Here is a 25453-nt window from a genome sequence, read left to right on the forward strand (position 1 = left end):
TGTCCCTGCCTTGATTTATGTCAAGAACTGAAACTTTTACCCACCATTAATTTTGCACCGCCAGTGCAAATGTCCAACATAGTGAATAATGTTTTAGTATTATTATGAAAATAGTTTTGACCGTACAGACCTCTGAAACTATCTGAGAGACATATTATGAGAATTGCTGCTCTAAAATTTCTATATCCTGTCTTTATCCTAGCTATTATTGTCACTCAATTGTTAATAAACACATTTAAATGTGTTTTTTTTTATCACCCTCTGGAGTTAATCATTATCCGTCACTCTTTCTCCGTGCAAAGCAAAATCTTCAGTATACTTTTTAAACAACTACTCTTTTACAACCACTCAGATATTCCATTCTAGTTTGGTATTATCTTTAAGGATCCTTTCTTAGTGGTATAATTTTATTTTCATGATCAGAAGTTAATTTAATATTTTATTGGCATATTTGATACTCCGATTGCTATATCACTTTTTTTTTTCTATATCACTTTTCTTCTCTACCCATGAATGTCTTTTTTCACTTTGTATTGTGGAATGGTTCTTTCCACAGGTATATATGAGGGGAATGGCTTTTCAACATGCCTTTATTTTGACCAAACATGACCAAACATGCCTTTATTTTGCCATCACACTAGCTGATCTTTTACTGTCTTCAGAATTCCATGTTCAAATCTCTTTTCTCGTCTTCCAGCGTTTAGTGACGCAGGTGAGAAGTTTACTGGCTGACTTGTTTTGTTGAAAGTTGCTTAATTCTTTTTCAAGATTTTTTTTTTTGGGGGGGTGGGGAGGGTGTAGTATTTTCTGTTTAATCTTTAACATAGAAATTTCACAGGATATGCCTTCACGTATTTCTTTTCATGATTCTTTTCACAATTTTGGAGCCTTTTATTCTCAAGACTTAAGTTTCTCTTCAGCTAGAGAACATTTCCTTCTGTTATTTCTTATCATTTATTTTCCCCTTTCACCCTTCCCATTGCTTTCTTCTGTAATCCTTGTTAGTTGAACATTATATTTCTGAATCTATTCTTGCATGCTTCTAAATGTTTTCTCTTATTTTTTTCTCTAAAAATTGTGAACATTTCCTCCTTAGATCTCCCAGATGATGACATATTTTTGATTGTTTCAAGTCAAACCTCATACAAAATTTTATTTTAATTTTAGAAATTATGTATCTTGTTTTGTTATTTCTTTTTCATAGAAACATGAACTTGCTTTGTACATACAGTAGCTTCTTTTAAACATTATTTCCTCTACCCAACATTATTTTCCTCATCAATAAGCTGCTTCGATATTCATGGAGTTTCTCTTTCATTCTTGTTATGTTTCCTTAAATATCTGGTGATTTTTAGTTCTTTTGTTAAAAGTGAAGAGCGTAATCATCTTTCAAGCTGGCAGGGTTTGTTAGCAGGATAGCGTTCACTCTTTCCAGAGTAGACTGTTCTCTTACATGAAAGAGTGACCACAGGCACTGAGGATTCCTGGAAGATTCCTTTGTAAATGTACAGATGAGGTCCAAGGGAGTTGGACACATTCTTGTTGTTTTAAGCTGAATTGTTTTCTTGGTTTCCATTCGATTGTTTAAAGTTACTTTAGACCAGTGGTCAGCAAACTCGCAAGTCAACAGAGCCCAATATCAACAGTACAACAATTGAAATTTCTTTTGAGAGCCAAATTTTTTAAACTTAAACTATATAGGTAGGTACATTGTTATTAACTTAATTAGGGTCCTCCTAAGCTGGCCTTTGCTAAAACTCAAGGGGCCAAAGAGCTGCATGTGGCTCTCGAGCCACAGTTTGCCAGCCACTGCTCTAGGCAGTTGACCAAGTTATTTCTCTCTCTAGTCCTAGGACTCCCAAAGGCCAAATCACCCTGTATTTAAGAAGTAAACGCTGTAACTAGTTCCTTGGGGTGCACTGTACCAAAAGAACGGAAGGAACAGTGTTTGACTGGCTTGGCCATAGACCCTGAAGACTCAGTTAGACGCTTCCAGACTTAGTGGGGAAACTGGTGCTCACGTTTGCATCATCTCCTCCTGCACCGGAGCTGGGGTGTAGCTTGAGTTTGGCTTCTCCTCTATTTCAATCTCTTCTGCTTCCTATGTTCTAGATTTGGCCTGATTTCTCTTTCCACATGGACTCCACACCTGATTACTTCTCACTTCAGGGAAATGTTTCAGATTTGAAATGGTCTTGAGATGGAAGTGTGTCCTGAAGCCTTTTGTTTGCTTTTTTCCAAACTATGAGTTCCTCTAGCAAATGACAGAGGCAAAAAGAGGGCTCCAGAGCTGGAAAAATAGGCTCCAGAGGCAAAAGGAGAAGGCCCTTGGTGCTTAGGAGAGACAAAGGCAAAGGTAATGCGCCTGGGGGAGGGGGGAGGGGAAAGGCGGGTGCTCTGGAGGGAGTGTGCACTCCTGCAGCTTCTAAGAGACTTTTGTGCATTGTTGTTTTTGTTTTTTTTGTGTGTGTGTGTGTTTGTGTTTTTTTTCTGCTAGAGATTTGAGCCCAATAAGTTCCTCTGAAGAACAAATGTTCTTTTTAATTTTAATAACTGATTTGCTTTAAAAATGACTCCTTTAAAAAGTCTACTTTTGGTCACTATCTAAATAGAATGTTTCCAATATTTTCTAATTATTTAAATTATATTTCTCTCATGTCAGCTGTGTAACATTTTCCCACAGGGCATTTGGAAAAGATGGCCTCTAGCTAGGTCAGACTAAAGATGGATAATGAGGAGTTGCTACCCCTCACCCCACGTGATTCATGTGTGCTGCCTGATAGAGTACAGACCCTGCAGAATGTCTCAGCACAGCACCTTGGAATTCTACAAATAACCCAGACCCATTGTCCTCGTCTTCAAGGGGTTGATAGAGTTCCCCTTTGCACATTTTCTCTAGCACTCTGCATGTGGAAGTCCTCTCATTTACTTGCATGTAAGAAATTCCCCGTTACCCTGGTTTCTTGACTTCGGTCTGTTTTTAGTTCTCTCTTTTCAAGGGACTTTGTTGTTTTCTGATTATGAAAATTGAGCATGCTTAAGAATTGGCAATAGACAGGGCGCTTAAGATCTCTGGTATGCAGTCCTGGTCCAAGCTGAGGGCTACGTGATCCTAGACAAGTTACTTAGCACTTGCTGTTCAAGGTCCTCGTCTGTGTAAAGAGCATGTTGGCCATACCTGACTTTAAGGATTTTGTAACCCATGTCAGGGGCTTAGCACACTGTCTGGCATGGGGTAGGTGCTCAGTAAGTATGTGTGACTTCTTACTATTGAAGCCTGTTTGAAAAGTTGAAAGAAGCAAATAAAAATTCACCTATAATCATTGTAAACATTATGAACTTAGATTTATACACCCATGTACACACATTTTAGTTATTCCATAGATTGCAGTCTCTAGAAATTCTCTACATTTTATTTATTTTATTTATTTTTATTTTTTTTATATTTTTTTTATTGATTTTATACAGAGAGGAAGGGAGAGAGATAGAGAGTTAGAAACATCGATGAGAGAGAGTCATCGACCAGCTGCCTCTTGCACACCCCCTACCGGGGATATGCCCGCAACCAAGGTACATGCCCTTGACCGGAATCGAACCGGGACCCTTCAGTCCCCAAGCCGACGCTCTATCCACTGAGCCAAACCGGTCCCGGCAATTCTCTACATTTTAAAAATTGATTTTAGAAAGAGAGGAAGGGAGCGGAGACGAGAAACATCAGTTAGTTGTCTCTTGCATGCATTCCAACCAGGGATCCAGCCTGCAGCCTGGGTCTGTGCCCTGTCTGGGAGTTGAACCCACAACTATTTGATGTGCGGGACAGTGCTCCATCCTAGTGAGCCCCCTGGCCGTGGCAAAATTATCTACATTAAAAAATTCCTTCCTTGCCCTCTTCACTTTCCATTGTGACATCCTTCTCCTTAAGGTTGTTTCTACTACTTAATTTGAGTTTCCTGCAGAATCTGGATTATGCTCCTAATTCTCTCAGTCTCAGGGCTGTATTACTTACTTAATCAGGTGACTGTGATCATACTTAGGGTACTAGAAAAGCTAAGGCCACAATGAGAGAAGAAGAGCACGTGCCATAGATATGCTTCAGTCAGTGGGTCAGAATATTTTATTCATTAGTGTATCTGAAAATGGAACTACCTTTATTTTCTATACATGTGAGTTTTGTGTTATAATTCATAGTTTTAAAAAACTATGCCTTTTATGTGATGAAGGGTATCAGAGTATTTTCAACACGAAGAGCATCAATATCATCCCAGGTTTGTGGATTCATTTCATTTCCCTTTTATGGATGGATTTTTTTCAGTGGCAAAAGGTTAAAGTCATTAAGGATAAATGCTCAGTGTAGAAAGTTCCCAATAAATTTCAACCCTTGTTCTTACATGGAAAAGGATCTGTTATCTCTTGTGACTTGCCTCTAGCAAGCACCCAAAGGAGGGCTATTACTAAAGATAGTCAGCAGTGAAATGACTAACATTACCGGCATTTAAATTGTGACATTAACCCCAAATAGGATGATTGGTTCAGTAGTTTCCATTTGAAAATCTTATTCTGTTAATGGAGAAATGCTAAGATGAAGATGAAGATGAAGATGAAGATGAAGATGTAGAAGAAGGAGAAGGAGGAGAAGGAGAAGGAGAAGGAGAAGGAGAAGGAGAAGGAGAAGGGAGAAGTAGGGGAGGAGGAAAGGAGGGAGAGGGGAGAAAGTAGAAGAAGAAGAATCACTTCTTTGAAACTTTGCTGTTAAGTTTAGTTTCTGAATATGGTCTCTCTCTCCCCAAACCCCCTCCTTTTGCTGGGGAGCTGAAATGGGTATATGTCAGTAATCAGCTACAGAGGATTCAGTCTCAAGTAACTGAAGTGGATGAAGGCTAAACCCCAAGTGCTGAACACTCAGAGTATAAAATAGTCTATTGACCTGAGATTTTAGTTTTGAAAGAAATTAGAATATTTTTCTTGTTTAAAAAGATAAGATAATCTATTTGGAGAACAAAATTCATACATCAAGATAAAGGTCTCTGTGTGTGTGTGTGTGTGTGTGTGTGTGTGTGTGTGTGTGTGTGTGCATGTGTGTGTGTTTGTGTGTGTGTGTGTGAGAGAGAGAGAGAGAGAGAGAGAGAGAGAGAGAGAGAGAGAGAGAGACAGAGAGACAGAGAGACAGAGAGAGAGAGAAAACAATATGCGGGGGCAGGGAGAGACAGGAGGAGATTGAGGTAGAGGACATAGCATGAAATTCTGACTGAAAATTATATAAAAATTTCACTTCTTAAAGAGAGGGAAGTGGCTTGTCCCTTTTTCCCTAAATCAAGTCCATGTTGGGAATAATGGATAAAAGGTGGGAGGAAGGATCATGAATAGCAGACCTTTGCTGGTTGGATTTAGTTTTCCCACTTGCTTTCCTTTGGTTTGCATGTAAATTTGCTTGGTTTTCTAGTACTGTAGAAAATGAATATCATTTATCTAATTTGAAGGCCATCATTAGGACTTGAGACAAAATTTAAATAGGATCAATGGTTGGTAAAGTAAATTTATAATTATATTTCCTAAAATTAAGGCAACTTGCATTTGCATAGTACGTTATAGCTCACAACCAACTTTACAAATATGCTGTAAATTGATTTTATCAAAACATGAAAAATATAGCTCCCCCATTTTTTTCATAGTATTATATTTGGTACCCCAACTTTTATTTAAATTCCTTAGTGAACTTTTATTCGCTGATTCAACAAATGTTAATTAAGTACCAAATATGTAGCAGGCACAGTTCGAAGTATGAGGTAGCCATGAACAAAACAAAGAATCCCAGTTCTTGTGTAGAGTACCTTTTCATGAGGGTAGACAATAAGCACCAAACACAATAAATAAGGAAGCTACATTGAATGTTAGAAGATGGTGACTGCTAGGGAAGAAAGAAAGATTAGCAAGCTGGATCATGGAGATAGAAAGTTCTAGGGGCATTGGAAATTCTAGGATGGATGGAGACAGGTCACTACATTAAATAGGGTGGCCAGGATAAGTCTCAGTGAGGAGAGGTCTGAGTTAGAGGAAACATGAGTTAGCCATAGACATTTGTGGGGAAGCACATTCCAAGAAGGTGAAACAGCAAGAGTCAAGGCCCTAAGGTAGAGATGTGGTAATCAGTGTAGCAGGATCAGAATGAGTAACAAGGAAAGTATTAGGAGAGGAGGTCAAAGTAAGAGAGGTGAGATCCTGTAGGGCCCCATAGACCATTGGAAGAACTTTAACTTCTATTCTGAGGGAAATGGGGGGGTCACTACCGGATTGAGCATGGAGTGATGTGAAGTGACTTGTTTTAATGGTATTTATCTAGATGCAGTATTGTTGAGAATAGACTGGAGGGGAAGATGGTAGAAGCAGGGAAAATAACCAGAAGACTATTAATTATCTACTACTGTGTAATATACCTCAAAACTAAGCAACATAAACAACAAAAATTTGTTCTTTCTCAGTTTCTGATAGGAATCTGAGAGCAGTTTAGCTGATTGGTTCTGGCTCTGGGTCTCTCAAATGTAATTAAGTTTACATCTGGGGCTATGATTGATGTAAGCCTGGACTCTGAAGAATCTACTGAGCTCGCTCATGTGGTTGTTGGCCGTTCTCAGGTCAAGGTTTCAGTTCCTCCACACAATATGTCAGTTGGCTTTTCCTGGATAAAGAGAGAGAGAGGTAGAAGATAGGGAGTGGAGGGCAGACATAGAGGTAGAGAGAAATTGAAATTTACCAAGATGGAAGCTGGAGACTTTATTATCTAATTCCAGAAATGCCATACTATCACTTTTGCCATATGCTATTGGTCATATAAGGCAATTCTGGAAAAATGTGGGAGGGAAAACTCTACGAGGTATCATTGGGACACAACCAAGATTAAAACTGAAATTCAACTCCAAAACCACCCTCCCCCTAGGTTTTGAAAAAATATACCAAAATATAAACAAAACAAAACAAAGCCCCCAAACCAATGCCCTCCTAGGAATTATGAAAGAAATGGATGATTAGAAATGAATTGAAAGTGATAGTTTGTGTGAACAATTCTCTCTCCTCATTTTTGTTTTGTGATTCCAAGTAAAATGGGTTTATCTCTGGATTTATCGACTATTTCTATGCATATATTTAGGAGAAAGAGACGTTGTGTGCTTCTCTCCAGCAAAGCATTTCTGCATTAGACTGTTGTTAATGCTCAGGGGCGGGAGGGTTATAGGTTATCTCTGATCCAGTGATCTAGAGCTTTTCTTGACTTGGTTATGGTCTTAGTCACATGTCTGCTCCACCTCTTTCACTACTAAAGCTGATGACTCATCTCTCAACATCCACAAAATGAAGTATTGGATTAAAGAAAACAAATGAGAAAAAAAATTAAATCTGTGAACTAATACAGCCTGATTTAGCTTTGCTATGAGTGCTCAGGTATTCATCTAGACCAGTGATCGGCAAACTCATTAGTCAACAGAACCCAATATCAACAGTACAGCGATTGAAATTTCTTTTGAGAGCCAAATTTTTAAACTTGTTCTAATGCCACTTCTTCAAAATAGACTCGCCCAGGCCAGTGGAAGAGCCACACTCAAGGGGCCAAAGAGCCGTGGCTCGCGAGCCGCAGTTTGCCGACCACTGATCTAGACTTTTATCCAGAGAAGGATCAGAAATGAAGTTTATAGTTGCTTCAAAAAACAAAAAAAAAAACAAACAAAAAAAGGTTTGTGTTGATTCTAGAGAGAGAAGAAGGGAGAGGGGGAGAAAGAGAAACATTGATGTGAGAAAGAAATACCAGTTGGCTGTCTCCTGCACATCCCCTACCAAGGATCGAGCCTGCAACTCTAACATGTGTCCTGACCCGGAACTGAAACAGTGACCTTTTGGTGCATGGGATGATGCTTAACCCACTGAGCCACACCGACATGGGCTATCGTTGCTCTTTACAGTTCTGTGTTTGAGGCTACCCATAACCTAAAACATCTAAAGCTACACAAAAAGATACTGAAAATGTTTATCATGGCAGTGTTAGCAGAATGATAAAATCTCCAGAAATTGTTCCAAACTTTGGTAAAAGCTGCTCTGTGAAACTTTCCTTCCTTCACAGGGCTTTTGCTCACTCTACCAGGGAGATTATTCTGTTGTTATAAAACCAACCTTTATTCCAGAGTGCTCTGTACAAGAGAGATTCTAATCTGTGGGGGGAAAACACTGAAGTCATCACACGGCTAAAGGGAAGAGCATAAAAGACTCCTTCGGCCATCCGATGTTGGAAAAGAAACGAGTCAAGTTGTGCTTTCCCAGACTATTTCTTTCCATTGATCCTGCGAGGACTCATCAGCCATTTCATCACAGGGGAAAGGCTGATGCATCTCAGTTTATGAGGGAACGTTTGTGCTGGGAACAGATGAAATCAGCCATCCAGGAAGCTCGGCAGGAGGGAGCAGGGACCTGAAGAAGGAAGACTCGAGGGAGAAATCTCTCCAGTGAATCAGGACACTGCTGAGTGTGGCTCAAGATCTGGCTCTTGTCCCTCCCTCTGGCACTTCCTGCTGAACTTCTGGAAATCTGCCAGTGTTGTAATTAACACTCCCCTCCCCCAGCAATAGGTGCTTCTCTGAGGCATGAAACGGAATAAAATCCTCATCGTTTTCAATAGTGAGGTGACTGCAGACAGCATGAAGCTTCCTTCCTTCCTGTGGGACCGAGCGTTTTTAGGAAGTGTGCACGATGCCTGGGCTCTCATGGGCCGTGATTGGGGTTCCGGATCCTCTGTTTCACCTTTTAAGTAAAGGCTGCAGACCAGGAACCCAGGGTGGCCCCAGCTACACAACTGTGGAAGCGGAGGTGGTGACAACTGCCATAATTTTCTCTCTGTAGACTTTATTTTATTTAATGATTTTATTTTTAAAATTTAGTTTTACTGTTGAAAGTATTACAGATGTCCCATCTTGCGCCATTCCCCCCTCCCCCTGCAATTGACCCATTCCATCTTGCTCCCGCCCCTTCCCCAGGCCTTCACTGCACTATTGTCTGTGTCCATGGGTTATGCACGCAACTTCTTTGGTTCATCTCTTCCCGAGTCGTCTCCCACCCCCACTCCTTCCCCCTGAGATTTGCCAGTCTGTTGCATGCTTCCATGTCTCTGGCTCTATTTTGTTCGTCAGTTTATTTTGTTCATTAGGTTGCACTTATGAGATCATGAGATACTTGTCTTTCTCTGACTGGCTTATTTTTCTTAGCGTAATACTCCCCAGGCCCAGCCCACCAACATTTCTGTCTCCAAGTCCAACCTTATCCTATGTGATTAACAACTTTTTAAAATATATTTTATTGATTTCTTACAGAGAGGAAGGGAGAGAGATAGAGAATCAGAAACATCGATGGGAGAGAAACATCGATCAGCTGCCTCCTGCACACCCCCTACTGGGGATGTGCCCACAACCAAGGTACATGCCCTTGACTGGAATCAAACCCGGGACCTTTCATCCTGCAGGCCAACACTCTATCCACTGAGCCAAACGGGTTTCGGCATGATTAACAATTTTTACAGCACGGAAATGCTCTTATTTTACTGTTAGGACTCACATGTGTCAAACACAAGGCCCGCGGGCCAAATCCAGCCCGCCAGGCCTTGCAATGTGGCCCGCACCTCGCTGTCATCACTGCACTCCGCTGTCAGTTTATGACATTGTCAGTTTATGACTGTTCAGTAAACCATTCGGCCCGCGATTTAGGCTGGATTTTAGATTTTGGCCCCTTCTCTGATTGAGTTCGACACCCCTATGTTAGGTCAAAGCATGCTGATGATACAAATCTGCTCCTTTTGTCAGAAAGTTCTAGTGTTCTGCATTACCAGCATACTTTTCGCCATGAGAAATATTCCCCGCATCTGCCCATTTCAACATGGGACCAGCACATTGCTACCTATCCTTCAGATCTTTGTAGACACTTCCATTCCTCCTAGAGTCTCTGATTAGGTTAGCCCCCTCTGTCACATATACCCTCATGACACCATCCATTTCCCTTTCTCACATTCATCCCTCTTATTGACACTACTGGCTCTGCCCCACTGGACAGCAGGTATGTGGGCGACAAGGCAGTACCTGTCTCACCATTGTCTCCTCTGGAACTAGCATGATGTCTGGTACCCGTTGGACTCTTAATAAATACTTATAGAATATTGCTAAAGGACAACTTCATTTTCCCTTTAATTAATGATTATCATCAGCACTTTAAAATTATAACCAATGTTACCCCAAATCGGTATACCCACACACTTTACAGGAACATAGAGCTGCTCGGTGACAGTAATCCCTGTTTGTTTACATAGTGTGTACAGTTTAGAAAACTGTCTTACCCACTATTTTATTTGATTCTGACAATCACATTGTGAGGCCGGTAAGGTGGGCATCGCTCTTCTTACTTGAAGCCCAAAGAAGCTGACGCTCAGGCCGTTTTCCACCACCGTAAGTGGTGAGCAAGGACCCACTTTCAGGGTCTGTGCTACTCCCATCATGGCAGATAAACCCTCCCACTAGCGGGTTTTCTCACTGCCTTCCAGAAACTTGATTGTATCCTTTTAATCCAACTCATTTGCAATTGGATTAATATCCTCTATCTCGTCCCAAATCAGGTCTTCCAAACTACTGGCACCCAGAGTGCAAATCAGGGGCCTAAAGACCATGTTGCATTGATTCCACCCTGTTAGTTGTGGATTTCCTACTCTGTCCCCAAATCTATCTTACCACATTCACTGTTGTTTTCTGACCTTCCACCAGAGCATGGCACCAGGCCAGCACATGAAGGACCCACAATTCACTGTTGTGGGTTCACACCAGTTCCCCATTACAAAGTGAGCAGGGAGGCCATGTACCCCTGGAAGGTCCGGTAGGAATGTCAACGAAAAGGGACCTCTTTTAGAACTGAATGACCATCAGAGTCCCTTGGTGCCTGAATTTCCATTGATTAGTACAGTTATTGCCTTCACCTGGCTGTCCTGTCACGGTGAATGGACCGAGGAGTTACTGAAATACAGTGTCTCATTGTTCCATTTGGTTTCCATTTCCATGAACAAGTGAAAGAGGGCCAGGAGGTGAGTGCCAACGCCGCCCTGGGCTCCTTTTCTTGACAGCGGGGCCCTGCCCGGGGAGCTGCTGAAGACTGTCATGGTCTCCAAAGAGTCATTGTCACACCCTCTTTAAGAAAATTGCCTTGCTTGTCAATATCTGCTTTACCCGAGTTTGGCTTGGTCAGGGTTAATAAGTGATTACTCCAGCCCCTTTCTGTCAATCCTCTACTGAAGTCTCTACTGCAGATTCTCTAGGCCAGTGGTCGGCAAACCTAGGCTCACAAGCCACATGTGGCTCTTTGGCCCCTTGAGTGTTCTAACTCCACTTCTTCAAAATAGACTCGCCTAGGCCAAAAACTGACTTCTGCGCATGGGCCACAAAGTTTCAATCGCACTGTATGTGCGTGCCCGCAAATGGTATTTTGTGGAAGAGCCACACTCAAGGGGCCAAAGAGCCGCATGTGGCTTGTGAGCCGCGGTTTGCCGACCACTGCTCTAGACACACTCCTCACTCCCCATGATGATTGTTGTAACCTGTAGCTTCTGTGTTGATTATAGTAGGATTCTGTGGCAATGCTGTCTCATCATCTTGCTTTTTATTCTCATTAGGCAGCGTATCTGCGAGTCTTGTTTGCAGAGTAGCTTACGTAGCCTTTTTAATTAAGAGACTTGCAGCAGCCTCTAATTCTCTAGCAATGTCACACGTGGATTGAACTAGATCAGACAATTTTTGGTAATCATTAATGTGTGATTACACTTGCGTATGGCACATGTTTCTAATTAGAACTCAGAGAATGAAATGAAACCTGCTTCCTCAACAGGGTTTCATTCTAATAGTTATTAATGAAGAATAATCAAATTAAGGGATTTGGCTCCTAGAATAATTGGATATGGAAAACCAAGTGTGAGGAAAACCAACTTTCTCTACTTATACAACCTTTCAAAGGCCACTATTCCTTCTCATAGACAGGGAAAATATAAACCAGTGACTTTATCAATGCCACAGGGCAGTCTCTTTAGTTTTAATCTTCATTTCCCCTCCATTCTGGGGAAGTACACATTAACCATAGAATGTGTGTGGTGTTTGTGGGAAAAGGACTATTTCTCTGATAACGAACCTCATTTTTTTTTTCTTTTACAGTAATAAACGATTGGTGGCCTTAGTGCCCATGCCCACTGACCCTCCGTTCAACACCCGAAGAGCTTACACGAGTGAGGATGAAGCCTGGAAGTCATATTTGGAGAATCCCCTGACGGCGGCCACCAAGGCGATGATGAGCATTAATGGCGATGAGGACAGCGCCGCGGCCCTTGGCCTGCTGTATGACTACTACAAGGTAGGTCCTGCAGCCCCACCCCCCTCCTCATCCAGCCCCGGGGCCTCCCCTCCCTGCTGAGAAGAGGGACAGAGTCTTTATCCCAGGCCAGAGAACAAACAGGATTTCCACACCTCTGTGGAATCCAGCCTCTTCCTGCTCTCATTGCCTCACTGATTTGCCATTGATGAAGCACAGTTTCCCACCCACCAGAGGCAGTTGGCATTGGCATAATTACTTCTGTGTTCTCCGTTCACATGCAAGCATATTATTTACATATAATTCCTACTCCGTGTCATATGACAAACCCTTTACCTTTAGGATTATTATTTTTGGTGATTGAGACTATTACATTGTGTAGCTGTACCATAATGTAGTGATTGCTCAGTTGTTGGTCATTTAGGCTGCTTTTAGATTTCTATTTATCATTTAAGGAACATTCAGGGGTTCTAGACTTCTCAGGTTTATAAGGAGTATTTCAATAAATGCTTTTTTGGAGTAGATTTTTGCAGCAATTTCAGAACCTACTTTTGCTACAATTCTGTCTCCATTTGTTTTGATGGGTACTAAATATTTTGAAGGACCCGTAAGATGAAATAAATGTAATACACTTATATTACAAAAAACATACCTGCCATACGATACCTTCAAAATAGGAGTATTTCAAGAAATCAAACAACAAACAGCGATCTGTCTCAACTATAAGACTGTATATCTGTCTGACCTGCTCCCTTAGAACCAGTGAAATGTAAAAAAAAAAAAAAAAAAATCAAGTATTTACTGAATGAGGAGATTTATTGTTGCTTTGATTGTAAACAGCATTGGCTAATGCTGGGATTTGGCTAAAAGGTGAGAATGGTGGTGTTTATTTTGCTGGTTGGGCACAGTGAACTTTATATTTTAGAATAAGAACTGACCGCCCACATCCCCCTCTCTCTCTACCATGAGAAAATAACCTAAGAGAAACCATTTTCCTTTTAGTAAGGTTCAGTCTTGGTTTCCTATTTCCTTCCTGCTTACCACTTCCTGTTTCCTTTCAGCGGGCTCCACTTTTGCAAGTTGAGTTGTCCCTGTTTCTCTCCTAAACCAGAGTTTTCCTGCTTTCCAAAGATCTCCCACCAACACCACCCACTGGGCTTGCCCCCAGGTCAACTCTTTTCCACAGACGTTGCCGCAATTACTTACTCCTCTTTCAGCTTCTTTCCATTTTCCCCATTAAAACACACAGGAGGCTCCTCTGTGGGGAGATGAATGAGAGCCAAGCCACGTTGGCCTTATCTAAGATGCAAGACAAGATACGAGTAACTGACAGGTCAGGCCATGTAGGTATATTAAATGAGGATATTATTAACTCAAATAAATAAATCTTTTCAGGGTGTCCCCCCCAAACGTATACACACTTGTAACAGTGAATAGCTGTACATTTTGAAAATGAAATGTATTTTAAGAAACACTGCCTTTATAATTATTTGAAGTGTGTGTATACATTTTTTTTTTTTTTTAGCCTATATATGAAGGATTTCCCACTGGTCCCCTTGCCCATTGATACTGATCCCTCCCCCATCACCCCCTTACCAAGAGGGTGGAGTTGGCAGATTTTGACAGCCATCTTGGGAAGGTATGGAACTCCCACCATGGCTCCTGACAGAGCAAGAAGGGATTTTAATTTTGTGGAGCTTGGACTCGAGATGAAAGGATGTGTTGGAGACTAAACTACATGTCAATAGGGCAGTTTCCTCCGGCAAACAGGCAGCACCTGACCAAAAATGAGCCTGAAAAACTAAGATGGTTTCATGGTAGGCTTTTCTTTCTCCTTTTCTCTGTTTGTGGCTGTTCTATACTTGTAATTCATCTTTTTACTGAGGAGCTCATTTGAAAAAAAAAAAAAATACAAGGATGAACTCTACATGTTTTGGATTAAAAATTTCAAAATTTATTGAGGATGGTCCTGAAACACAGAACTTATCAGTTAGTCTGCCTCATGTGCTAGGCCAGTTCTTAAAGGTTCAGCTTTATTGGACTTTTGTGGTAATACATAAGGTTCAGGAAAGGTCTCGTCCTTAGAAAGAAATCACAGTTTTCCTTCATGATTAAAAAAATAGTTAAGACTTGATAGTTTCACCAATTTTTAAAATCTAGTAACACATCATTAAAGTGACCCTGATTTAATTACTTGGGTCATTACAACTTCTTTTTGCAACTTTTATAACTACATTAAAATAATGTTGTTAATAGTTTCATGAGGCTTGGAGGAAATATATTAAAATATATTTTGAAGAACTATATTGCTCTATTTTTATATTCCATCAGTGTAAAATGGTAATAATTTCATATATCTTTATTAGAGGATGATTGTTTTGTATTAATGAAGAAGAAAAACAGATCAAAACAAAAATCATTAGTAATTTATGAAAACAATGTATTTTATTTTCCAGAGAATAATTATTATTAAATATGTCTAATATTTACTAATATTACCTTTCCTGTTGTAGATTTTTAATATTTAAAGGAGATGAAATATTGCTTTTTGCAAATATTTTGAGATGCAGAGTAGAGACTTTACATAAAACTCAATTTGTAGCCAATTCTGTAATGCTTTCTGTTGAATGACTATTTTCCACAATTTACTTATTTAGGATATAAAATATTTAAATAAAGTGTTTTCTAAGTCTTTGTAGATTAATATAATAACATGGCTTTGTTTATTTTATATAAGCTTTACTACATTAAAAACATTAAAGGGTTAGTCTTGTTTCCAGAAATTTCGTGTCCAAATGATCATTTTCACACCTTAGCCCTTTGGATGTTCCTAGTTTATATATGCTGATGTTAAAGTTATAACAAAGCTTAATCTACATTGAGGATAGACTTTTCTGTAGTAAAGAAAAATGTTACTGAAAAGAGTTTAGCTTTTGGAGGAAAAACGTTGGGAAGTCATTGAAATAATTCTCTCCACATTATTACTTAAGTTTTATATGCTTTTTCTACCTTTTTGGAATGCTCTTTGATTCTTTTCTATAATCGACACCATTTTTCCTTCCTCCTAAGGCTGGAGTGCCTTATCCCTTAGGGGACAGTGGTGGGCTTTGTCAGAGGGGAGTGTGTGTGACACACAGTAGGCACTCAGGAGATGGTGGTCTCTGTCCTTAGAAGCTGGCATCGGCATATCACGGTGTAATACTTTATACATTTCAAAGTCTTTTTTTAAAAACATGCTTAACTCACTTTATTGTTTTTCTTGTATAAAGTTATGTGGTGGGCCACAGCTGGAGCCTGGGTCCTCTGCACGGAAACTGCTGTGTGGGTCTTTATAAGGTGGTCAGCGAGTTCCTGATAGGGAGGCTTAGTGCATCGTCTCTTTCCAGAGCTCGGGGGTGAGATAGCTGTAGGTCTTAGAGGAGGCCTTGGTAAAATTGCCCCTATGGCAGTGCAGCCCCTGGCTGAGGTGTAGCAGTCATGGATACCAGCCATGAGCAGCAGCCTCTTGGGCACGGGCAGGGGGAGGGGCTGAGACTACAGAGCCACAGCAGGGCTCACCTTACAGGCCAGTGTGGGGTTTGCCAATCTTGTTCCCCCAGTAGCCTCTCAGCAGGGGACAGTAGAGAGCTCGGCCAGGATGATGGTTCCAGAGATGACAGTGGCTACTTCCTCAGAGCACTTAACACCCAGACTGGCATGTCCACTGTAGTCCCCCAGTGGCAGCAAATGCCTTTGACCAGCAGGGGTCTGCTTTTGTCCTGGCATAATGTTCAAAACCTCCTCCTTTAAAGTTACCCCCAGGAAAAAGCCAATGATCTCAGATTCCTTGATGGGCAAGGAGAAGAGTTAGGTCTCCTCCAGGGACTTAATCTTCATGTCTTTGTCCATGGTCTTGCCTCTGGGAGCTCTGCGGCCGCAGTCCTGGCCCTGACCATACCATGACCCAGGCTTGGATGCCACTGCCAAATCATGCACCAAAGCCACTGCGGCCTCCCATCCCGGGGCCCTGGCCCTCCAGGCCCTTCTGCAGCACCTGCAGCACCTGCCATTTGTGTTTCCTTGGAGAAGAAGTCGAAGTCTTTTCGCCTACCTTTTTAAACTGTCACCACAGGCTCACTGTGGGCAACCCCATCCTGTTTTATGTTTTATAGTTTAGGCAACTAAGTGGGATTTACTCAAGGTCACAGGTCAATTCTGTCTATTTCCTAATGTCTGTTCCGTTAAACCGTTTTAGTTTTCTCAGGCTGCCCTAACAAATTGCCATGGCTGGGTGGTCTAAACAACGGATTTTTTTTCTTCTCAGAATTCTGGAGGCTGGAGGTCTGAGATCACGGTGCTGGTAGGGTTGGTTCCTAGTGAGACCGCTCTTTATTTCTTGCTTGCAGATGGCCATCTTCTTGCTGTGTCCTGACATGACTTTTTCTCTGTGTGTGTACTCTGGTGTCTTTTCCTTTTCTTATACGGATATAAGCCCTACTGGATTAGGGCTTAAGACTTCACTTAACCTTGATTACCTTCTTGAAGTAAAAAAAAAAAATCCCTATTTCCAAATATAGTCACGCATGGGTTTAGGGCATCAACTTATGAACTTTGGGAATACACAATTCAGTGTTCAAAAAAAAAAAAAATTCTTTTATGACATCCAGGCAAGATGGCGGTACATGTGATACTTGCCTCCTCCCACAACCACATCAAAATTACAACTAAACTACACAACAGCCATCACTCAGAACTGCCTGAAATCTGGCTGAATAGAAGCCCGACAACTAAGGAATTAGGAAGAAGCCATTAAGATTGGTAGGAGAGGGGAGACATGGAAAAGGCTGGTCCCACACCCAAGAGTGGAAGATAAAAATCAGGAGGGAGCCCTGGCCAGTCCCGTCAGCCCATGCACTGAAGGGTCTCGAGTTCAATTCCTGCTCAAGGGCATGTACTTGGGTTGCAGGTTCGATCTCCTGCCCAGTCAGGGCTTGTGTGGGAGGAAACCAATTGATGTATCTCTCTTAGATCAATCATTCTCTCTCTTTCTCCTCCTCCATTCCTCTCTCCCTCCCTCCCTTCTACTCTCTCTAAAACAATGGAAAAAATATCCTTGGGTGAAGAAAAAAACCCAAAAACCAAAAAAACAAAAGGGAGGGACATGTCAGCTGCAGAAGCCACATACCAGGCCCCCAGCCCAGGGTTCCAGTGCCAGGAAGAGAAGTCCCCATCACTTCTGGCTGTAAAATCCAGAAGGGATTGATGTTGAAGGAGACTGATGCTGCTCGAGTCCCAGGCAGTTCTTCTTAAAGGGCCCCAAATGCACTAACTTAACTCAGAGCTGAGCTCCAGGGTTGGGGCAGCAGCTTGAAAGGCACCAGAAATATGGAGGAACTGAATTGCTCAGCGTAGGCTGAGAGAGCTGGGAGGGTGGCTTTCTCCCATACAGAAGTGCTGGCAGAGGCCACCGTTCCTTTGATGAGCCCTTCCTCCACACAGAGCCATCAGCCGGGCACCATATCTGACACTCCATCAACCTGGCTATCGCTATGTGCCCCGCCCTGGTGATTCACTGAATCCCTGCCCCACCCAACTTTCAGGCTCACCTAAGCTGTTTCCAGTGGCTCATGCTTCACATTTTCCTAAAATCTCTCAAGCAAGTAGCATCTGGCCTCAGCGTGCCCCCTCTTGCTAAGTGGCTCAGTCCTGCACTAGCAGCTACTGGCATTGGTTTGCAGCTTTGCCTCACCCAGGCACCTCCAAGCCCACCACAAATAGCAGCTTTCTGCAGATCACTTTGTAACTCATGCCATGTGGCTCTGGGCAGAACACAGGTGGCAGTTGACCCTGGCCTGCACCTCAGGGGAGGCCCAAAGCCAGTGTACGCAGTGGACAGTTTTTATTTACTTTTTGAAGTTTTTTGAAAAGTGTATTTTTATTTCAGAGAGGAAAGGAGAGGGAGAGAGAGATAGAAACATTAATGATGAGGGAGAATCATTGATTGGCTGCCTCTTGCACATCCCCCAGTGAGGATTGAGCCTGCAACTGGGAATCGATCCCTGACCTCTGGATTCATAGCTCGAACTCAACCCTCGAGCCACTCCAGGTGGTGCCCGGCTGATGGCTCTGTGTGGAGGAAGGGCTCATCAAAGGAACGGTGGCCTCTGCCAGCACTTCTGTATGGGAGAAAGCCACCCTCCCAGCTCTCTCAGCCTACGCTGAGCCAATTCAGTTCCTCCATAAAGGGCTTGTAATGCCTTTAACGCTTGTTTATATTATAGCAGGTATCAGAATTTCATTATTGAGGCTGAATAATATTCCACTGTATGTATATACCACATTTTGTTTATCCATTCATTTGTACAAGTTGTTTTCAGCTTTTGGCTATTGTGAGTGATGCTGCTATGAACATGGTTGTGCTGAGGATTGAATTTTATGTTTATATATTATCTTCAGTAGATGATAGGAACAATATTTTATTACTCTCATTTCTACCCAGCATTTAGCAATGCCAGGAATGTTGTATGTAGATTCTCAACATTGACATGTGAATAAAGGGCTTAGAGTTGATTTTATTTTATTTTTATTTAAGAAACTAGGGGCTCAGTGCATGAATTCGTGCACCTTGAAAGGAACTGTGGCTGCAGGGGACACAAGGCTGCAGGGGACACAAGGTCTTGGCCCATGCTCTGGGCCCCTGCCTGGCCCCTCCTGCCATGGCTTCCGGTACCGTGTGTGCCAGCAGCCCCACTCACACTGCCGCTCCCATGCACTGATGGTGATGGTTTAACTTGCATCCACTGTTGGCACTCGCCCCAATCGCTTAGTGCCATCAGCGGGTATGAGCTGTGGCTGCCAGCCCCGATTGCCCCTCAGGAGCAGGGAGAGGTGGAGAATCCTCCAGGGTCCATCAGGATGGGCAGCCGCTGCTCACACCCACGATAAGACTGAGCAACGGAGGCCAGCACCAGGCGCTGGCAGCAGGTACAAGTGCTAGGTCAGACTATGGCACACGGGAGCAAAGAATTTTTAGTAACCACCAGAGGCCCCACCTTGGTCTGGTGCCCCCATTCACTGCTCCACCATCCCACCATGGCTGATGCTCACCATGTTCCATGCACACCCCTAGTGGTCAGCACATGTCATAGTGACTGGTTGTTCAGCTGTTCCACACTTCGGTCTATTAGCCTTTTTATTTTATAGTATACTTGTACCATACAATCTAAATGCTTCTAAAAAGTTAACTTATCTAATTTTATTGAAAACTGTGAGATCTAAAACTATCATTAAGCCTGTTTTATAGATAAGGAAAGTGAGGCAGAGTTTAGTTAGTGGTAGAGCTGAAGATTTGAACCCAGACAGTCCAGTCTAGGTCTTGACTCTTAGCCACCATGCTCTTAACCACGCCTTTCTCTGGAGTGTGTCCCATTTCATTTTTTTCTCCTTAGTCCAGTTGACTGGGCTTGCATATGACCCAGGTGAGTGGAAATCGTAAGAATTGCTAGGGGAATTCAGAAGAGAAACACTTCTCATAAATGCTCTTTTATGTCAAAATAGTGAAGACTGCATTTTAGATGCAGAGGAGTTTGGCTAGAAGGAAGATCTAGAAAGAATAAAATAAAACATCCCCTTTCCCCAAAATTATTCAACCAACCAAATCCAAACCTACTATTTCCATATTTGAAAACTATGGCAGAGATATGCAAACAATCTGAGCTGCAGTAGGGAGGTTAGATGGTGATCAGAAACTGCTGGTGGGGTGTGCCTTCTCACAAGTGGTACTTTTTCAATAAGGTTTCAGGCAGTATATCAGCATTGTGCTTCTGTAGACAAAAGAATTGTGTTAGAAGAAAAAAACTGTGGAAGCAAGGCCCTGAACTATGTAGAGAGGGTGGTAAAGGGTGGTCCAGGTATACCAGACTCTGCTCCCTCACTGGACAGTGCAGCCCCTGCCCAGTTTGCTCCCCTTCATGTCAGCACCTGCAGGCCCTCATCAGAGTAGAGAGTCAGTGCCTATTCCTTAACAGGATGCTTGTTGTAACTCCAAGATTTGTTTTCTATCTGTTCTAGGGCACAGATGTGTAGATCCATCCTTCATTTATTGTATTCCTTCCCCATCCACGCCTAAGGTGGGGAGGGCTGAGAAGCGGCTCAGGTTCAAGATAGTTGTCCATGTCTGCCGTGCACAGCAGAATCATGATTGTGTGGCTCTCCATTTAGCATCACCCCTTTGTGTCTGGTCCCCTGTCATTGCACTTACTACACCTTTAACCAGCTCCTGGCTATAGCAAATCTGCTGCCTTCCCCTGGAGTGTGACCCATTTCAGTTGTTTTGCTTCTGTTGGAGTCTAGCTCTGCACATGGTCACAGTTGCATCTTTGTAAGTCTCACTGATGGTTTCTGATGGTTCCAGGTTCCTCGAGACAAGAGGCTGCTGTCTGTGAGCAAAGCAAGTGACAACCAAGAAGATCAGGACAAAAGGTACCGTGCCATGTAAAGGAATATGCCTGGCTTCCAAAAAACTCTTGTTCCGTGTTTTTGTTTGTTTGCTTTTTGTTGTTTTTCAAACAGTACTAAACTACAGGAGATAGGGTCATAGCCTCTTCTAACTGTGTTTTGGAGTCTGGGCCAAAACCCACTCTCAGTAGAGAGAGAAAATTGCATTTTTGGGCTATGCATCCAAAGAGTCACCAGCAGGCTCCTGATATGCATACCCCCTTCCAAGGAAGCTGAAAATATCCCATAGTTAGAGGTGATCTGCTGGCAAGATAGCCCACCACTGAGGTGAGTTTTCTGTCACTCCCATGGCTGTGTAACTGTGATCAGGCTCTTCCGGGGACCAGGCACTTGGAGCTTGCTTTTAATGAGGTAGAGGAAGAGGCTCTGTCAGTAGCAGTGGACACTGTCAAGGAGGAAGCACAGGACAGATGTCAGGGAGATCATTACATAATACTCCTTCCCTGCAATCTTGAAATAAGAACCAATTGGAAAACAGGATGCAGTCCTACAGATTGAAATTTAAAAGGAAAATAAAAGTTTTATTTCGGAGGAAGGCAATTGGGGAATGTGATTTTGAATCCGCAGTCTGTATCGTTTCATTCACGCCTTAGGTATGCTTATTCATGTGGTCCCAGGCAGGACTTCAGGCCTCCCTGGGTTTTGGCCCAGATCCCTAACAGCCTCTGCCTTGGCCCCCATCACCTAGGCTTTGTCCAGAAAGAAATCAGATGGCTGGAAGATGGCCGGTTGGCCCGGTCTAATTGGCATGTTAGCCTTTTAGTAGTATAGATAGATTATATAGGATCAGATTGCTTAAATGAGGGGGGGGGAAGCCGTTTTCATCAGGAGGAGATACTCTTGGCAGGCAAAATTACATAATCCATATATCTGGACTGATAGCCAGCCATATGCATTGTACTGCCAAACCGGTTATTAAAAAATTGAGCCGCTTTCTTACACCTTACACCAAACAGCTATTGCCCTTAAAATCCCTCCTCAGCCACCACCTTAGGTTCTGCCTTTGCAGTTCACCCAGATTAGGTTCTGATTGGTCGTTTTCTATGCCAGTCAGCATCAAAAGCTCCACCTCCTAGGCAGCCATTGGCTTCTCACACTTCACCCAGATTTGGTTTTGATTGGTAAGTTTGTATGCCAGTCAGCTTCTCTGGGCCTATCAATGGGGCTGATCAGAGAGGTGGGGTTGATCAGCAGCCCCAGTGAAGTCAGAGAAAGAGAGAGGCAAGGGCTTATCAACAGCTGCCACAGAGGCTGTGGATCAGACCCTGCTTCTCTCTGCAGGCCTCTCTTCAAGACTGATCCACAGCCCCCTCGGCAGTCAGTGCTGGGTTGCGGCACTTGCAGCAGCGGAGGGCAGTCAGTGCCTGGTTGCCACGGCAACCTAGCAATGACTTTCGGTTGGTTGAGTCTTTGGTTGTTTTGGATGTTACAGACCCTGGGTTTTTATATATTAGGACTAGCAGTTGGGGCCACCCCACCAACTAGCAGCCCTAAGCTGTGCATCATCTCCAAGGTATATCCCAGCAGATGATTATGACTAGCTGCATCTGATTTGCAGGTCCACAGGGACCTGCTGATGCCCCACACTGCCATGGGCCCTGGGTCCCCGTTGGCAGTAGTGATGACAGGGAGAAGGAGGCTGCCACTCTTCAGGTCCTGTAACTTTTCCTCCATCTAGCCACTTTTTATTAAGCTAAGACTATGCTGCTGCAAGGTCTATATCAGCAATCATAGAGGGATCTGGAGAAAATGAGTCTCAGATGTGTGCTCTGTCTGCATCATAGTAGACAAAAGAACCATGTTTAATTAGAGCATCTTTTAAAACACCTTTAAAGTGACAGGTGCTCATTGTATTTTAATGGTTATTTTTGTGATTTTAATGGAACACCTTTATGAAAGCTGGCAGTGAGGGATACACAAAACCACCTTGTATAGACTAATTATGACTTAGTAGACTCTGGCTGAATGTGATTTGGAAGGGTATCATTTGATCTGCAGTGCATTCATGAATTCAGGTGCCATGTACTAACATATCATTACAACTCTATACAGAAAGTTGCTTCTTTGGAAAATAGACTTTCAATGATATAAAATCCAAATTTTTTTTAAAAAAGTATATTGTGAACTGTGTCCAGTACAGCCAGGGGTGAACCTGAGGAGGGGTGGTGAAAGTTTAAAGAAGACAGACAAGAGAATACAGTTGGGGCTAGGTAGGATCACTGTGCCTGGATGAGGACACAGTGACACAGCCTGTAAGCCGAAGCTTTATTTTATAGTGAGATCACACAAAGCAAAACAAGGGGAGTGGTCAACCTGGTTACAATGTTCTTGTGAGTTTCAAATCTATTTTGTCTCTCAAGCCTTGGTTTGGCAGCACTTGCTATACCTCCCACAGCCCATTAGCTACCTAGGAACAAGGAAGCATAATTGTGCTGGGACTTGTATGTGGCTCTGCCACAGGTCAGTCCGAGGCTTGACCCTATAGCCGCTTCCTACAATATTGAAAGTACCGTTCTTAGAATTGCATTTTTCTCCTTTTATAATATTTGGTTCGATTTTAAATTATATTGCAGGGGAGTTGGTATCTCACAATAATTCTTACTTTGTTTTAATCATCCATATTTTGGGGATGTCTTTCTGAAGTTCTGCACCAGCTTTGAAAGCCAATACTGTTCAACAGGGGCAGAGCTACACGCTATAAGATGCTGCTGAGCCTGTTATTTCCTCATCCTATAATAATGACTCAGCTAGGCTTGTCCAACCATAAATCTAGTCTTTGTTTACAATTCAGGCATTTTATAGGAATTAAAGAATTAAGAAATGTGGACTAGCCGAAACCAGTTTAGCTCAGTGGATAGAGTGTTGGCCTGCGGACTGAAGGGTCCTCTGGGTTCGATTCTGGTCAAGGGCATGTATCGTGGTTGCAGGCACATCCCCGGTGGGGTTGTGCGAGAGGCAGCTGTTCGATGATTCTCTCTTATCGATGTTTCTAACTTTCTGTTCCTATCTCTTCCTCTCTGTAAAAAATCAATAAAATATATTTTTTTAAAAAGAAAAGAAATGTGGACTAAAATGAACTCTTGTAACTATAGAGGAGTTGGTTAGCTTGTAATATTTCGGCAAAGCCATTAAGACTCTCCTAGTGGAAACTGGGTAATTGCTTTGGTAGCTCATAAAGGTAGACCAACACTTCTCCACTCAACTCGCAGGACATTACCCACCAGTATTAATAGCTAATCCTCCACAAAAGGGTCGGGGTAAAATGAGTTTCAGAAATTCTGGGTTACAGTTAAACAGGTGAAGGAAGGAACGCCTGGGGGGCCTTTTACCTTGTTCATGGTGTTTGTGACCCACCAGGGTGGTCTTGTTATGGCAAAGATTTTTGTTTTGTTTTGTTTTGTTTTAATGCTGATTTTATCACGGACTCCTTTCTTTGAGGAACATCTATTAACATTCCATGCAAATGTTCTAAATAATGGGGTTTAGGAAATGCTGATAGAAATGGGTGGTCTGGGTTTTGGCATCCTCCAGCTCACTGGATTCAGATTAAACACCATTTCTTCATTTTCACTGTGTCCTATATACAGATTCACCACCTGATTTGGCCACAAAAGCAGGTGATTACTGAAAGCCAGACTGTTGGTAGACTTACAGTTTTATTCTCTAAAGGGTTATTTTCTAGAATGGTTTGTACAGATCTGTGACAGGCTCGGAGACGTGTAGATATTTTGTGCTGGCTGTGTTCGTGTGGAGCCATTCTTTCCTCCAGCTTCACTTTGAAGTTTTATCTGAAAAATCAAAGCTGAAATACCAAGTCCTGCTTGGGAGTTAGGCAAGCTCAGAAGCTAATGGACTTCCTTTATAGAGAGGAGCCAAGAGAGCTCTATTCTTGGAAGAACCAATGTTATTAGCATATTGTTCTCTGTGAGAGATGCCAGTAAGCCCTGCAAGGGGCATGCTAGTTTAAATAAAGCAGACATGGGGGACAGGGCTCTGTACAAGACAGGTATTTTCTCTGTGTATCCATCAGAGGAATCAATAAATAAGTGAGAGGTGGCCTAAGAATTTACTGACCACAAAGACTTTGCTAGTAAAATCATTTTGTTATCAATAATAATCTTCCATTAATGAGTCTCTCTCTTCTTCTGCTCTCTCCCAGAATTCTTTAGTATAAATGAAAATATTTCATTCTAGCCTGGCAAGAATTAATTTTCTAAATCCTCCTTTCTCTTTGTACCAGCCAGGAGGTCTGAGATCTGAGAGATCTTTTATAATTCAATGTTAAGGCAAGAGTGAGCTCATGTTATTCCTTCGTTTAGTGAAAATATTTAAATGATAAATTCTCACTTCTTACTTTTCCTATGATTTCTAAATTTTAGTGTAGCCCACAGGAAAGTGAAAAATATCCTTCTCGCCCTTCCTCAAATGACCATGTCAGTTCTCCTGCCTTTTTAAAATAAAGCTATTTTAAAATGTGTTCTTTTGAAAGTTTTCAAACATCTACAGAAGTAAAGAGGACATGTAGTGACCCCCAAATGCCCACCCGATCCACTTGATTCAGCGGTAATAACGTTTATTACACTTGCTTAATCTC

At 42.4% G+C, this 25453-nt stretch overlaps 1 protein-coding gene and 1 pseudogene across 2 annotated transcripts in view; one reads left to right on the forward strand and one right to left on the reverse strand.

The window, feature by feature from the left end:
- Positions 1–25453, forward strand: part of GRHL2 (grainyhead like transcription factor 2) — a 117315-nt gene that overhangs the window by 25779 nt on the left and 66083 nt on the right. The window contains exons 2-3 of the mRNA XM_084864626.1: positions 12210–12405; positions 20756–20823. Of these exons, the coding sequence (XP_084720752.1) occupies positions 12210–12405; positions 20756–20823 (264 nt within the window). The remainder of the gene's footprint in view (positions 1–12209; positions 12406–20755; positions 20824–25453) is intronic.
- Positions 15374–16412, reverse strand: LOC311611964 (small ribosomal subunit protein uS5-like; annotated as a pseudogene). The gene has a single exon. The product of its transcript is annotated as a small ribosomal subunit protein uS5-like (transcript).

This window comes from Pipistrellus hanaki (assembly GCF_964339955.1).
Source record: "Pipistrellus hanaki genome assembly, chromosome: 17".
Classification (NCBI taxonomy): domain Eukaryota; kingdom Metazoa; phylum Chordata; class Mammalia; order Chiroptera; family Vespertilionidae; genus Pipistrellus; species Pipistrellus hanaki.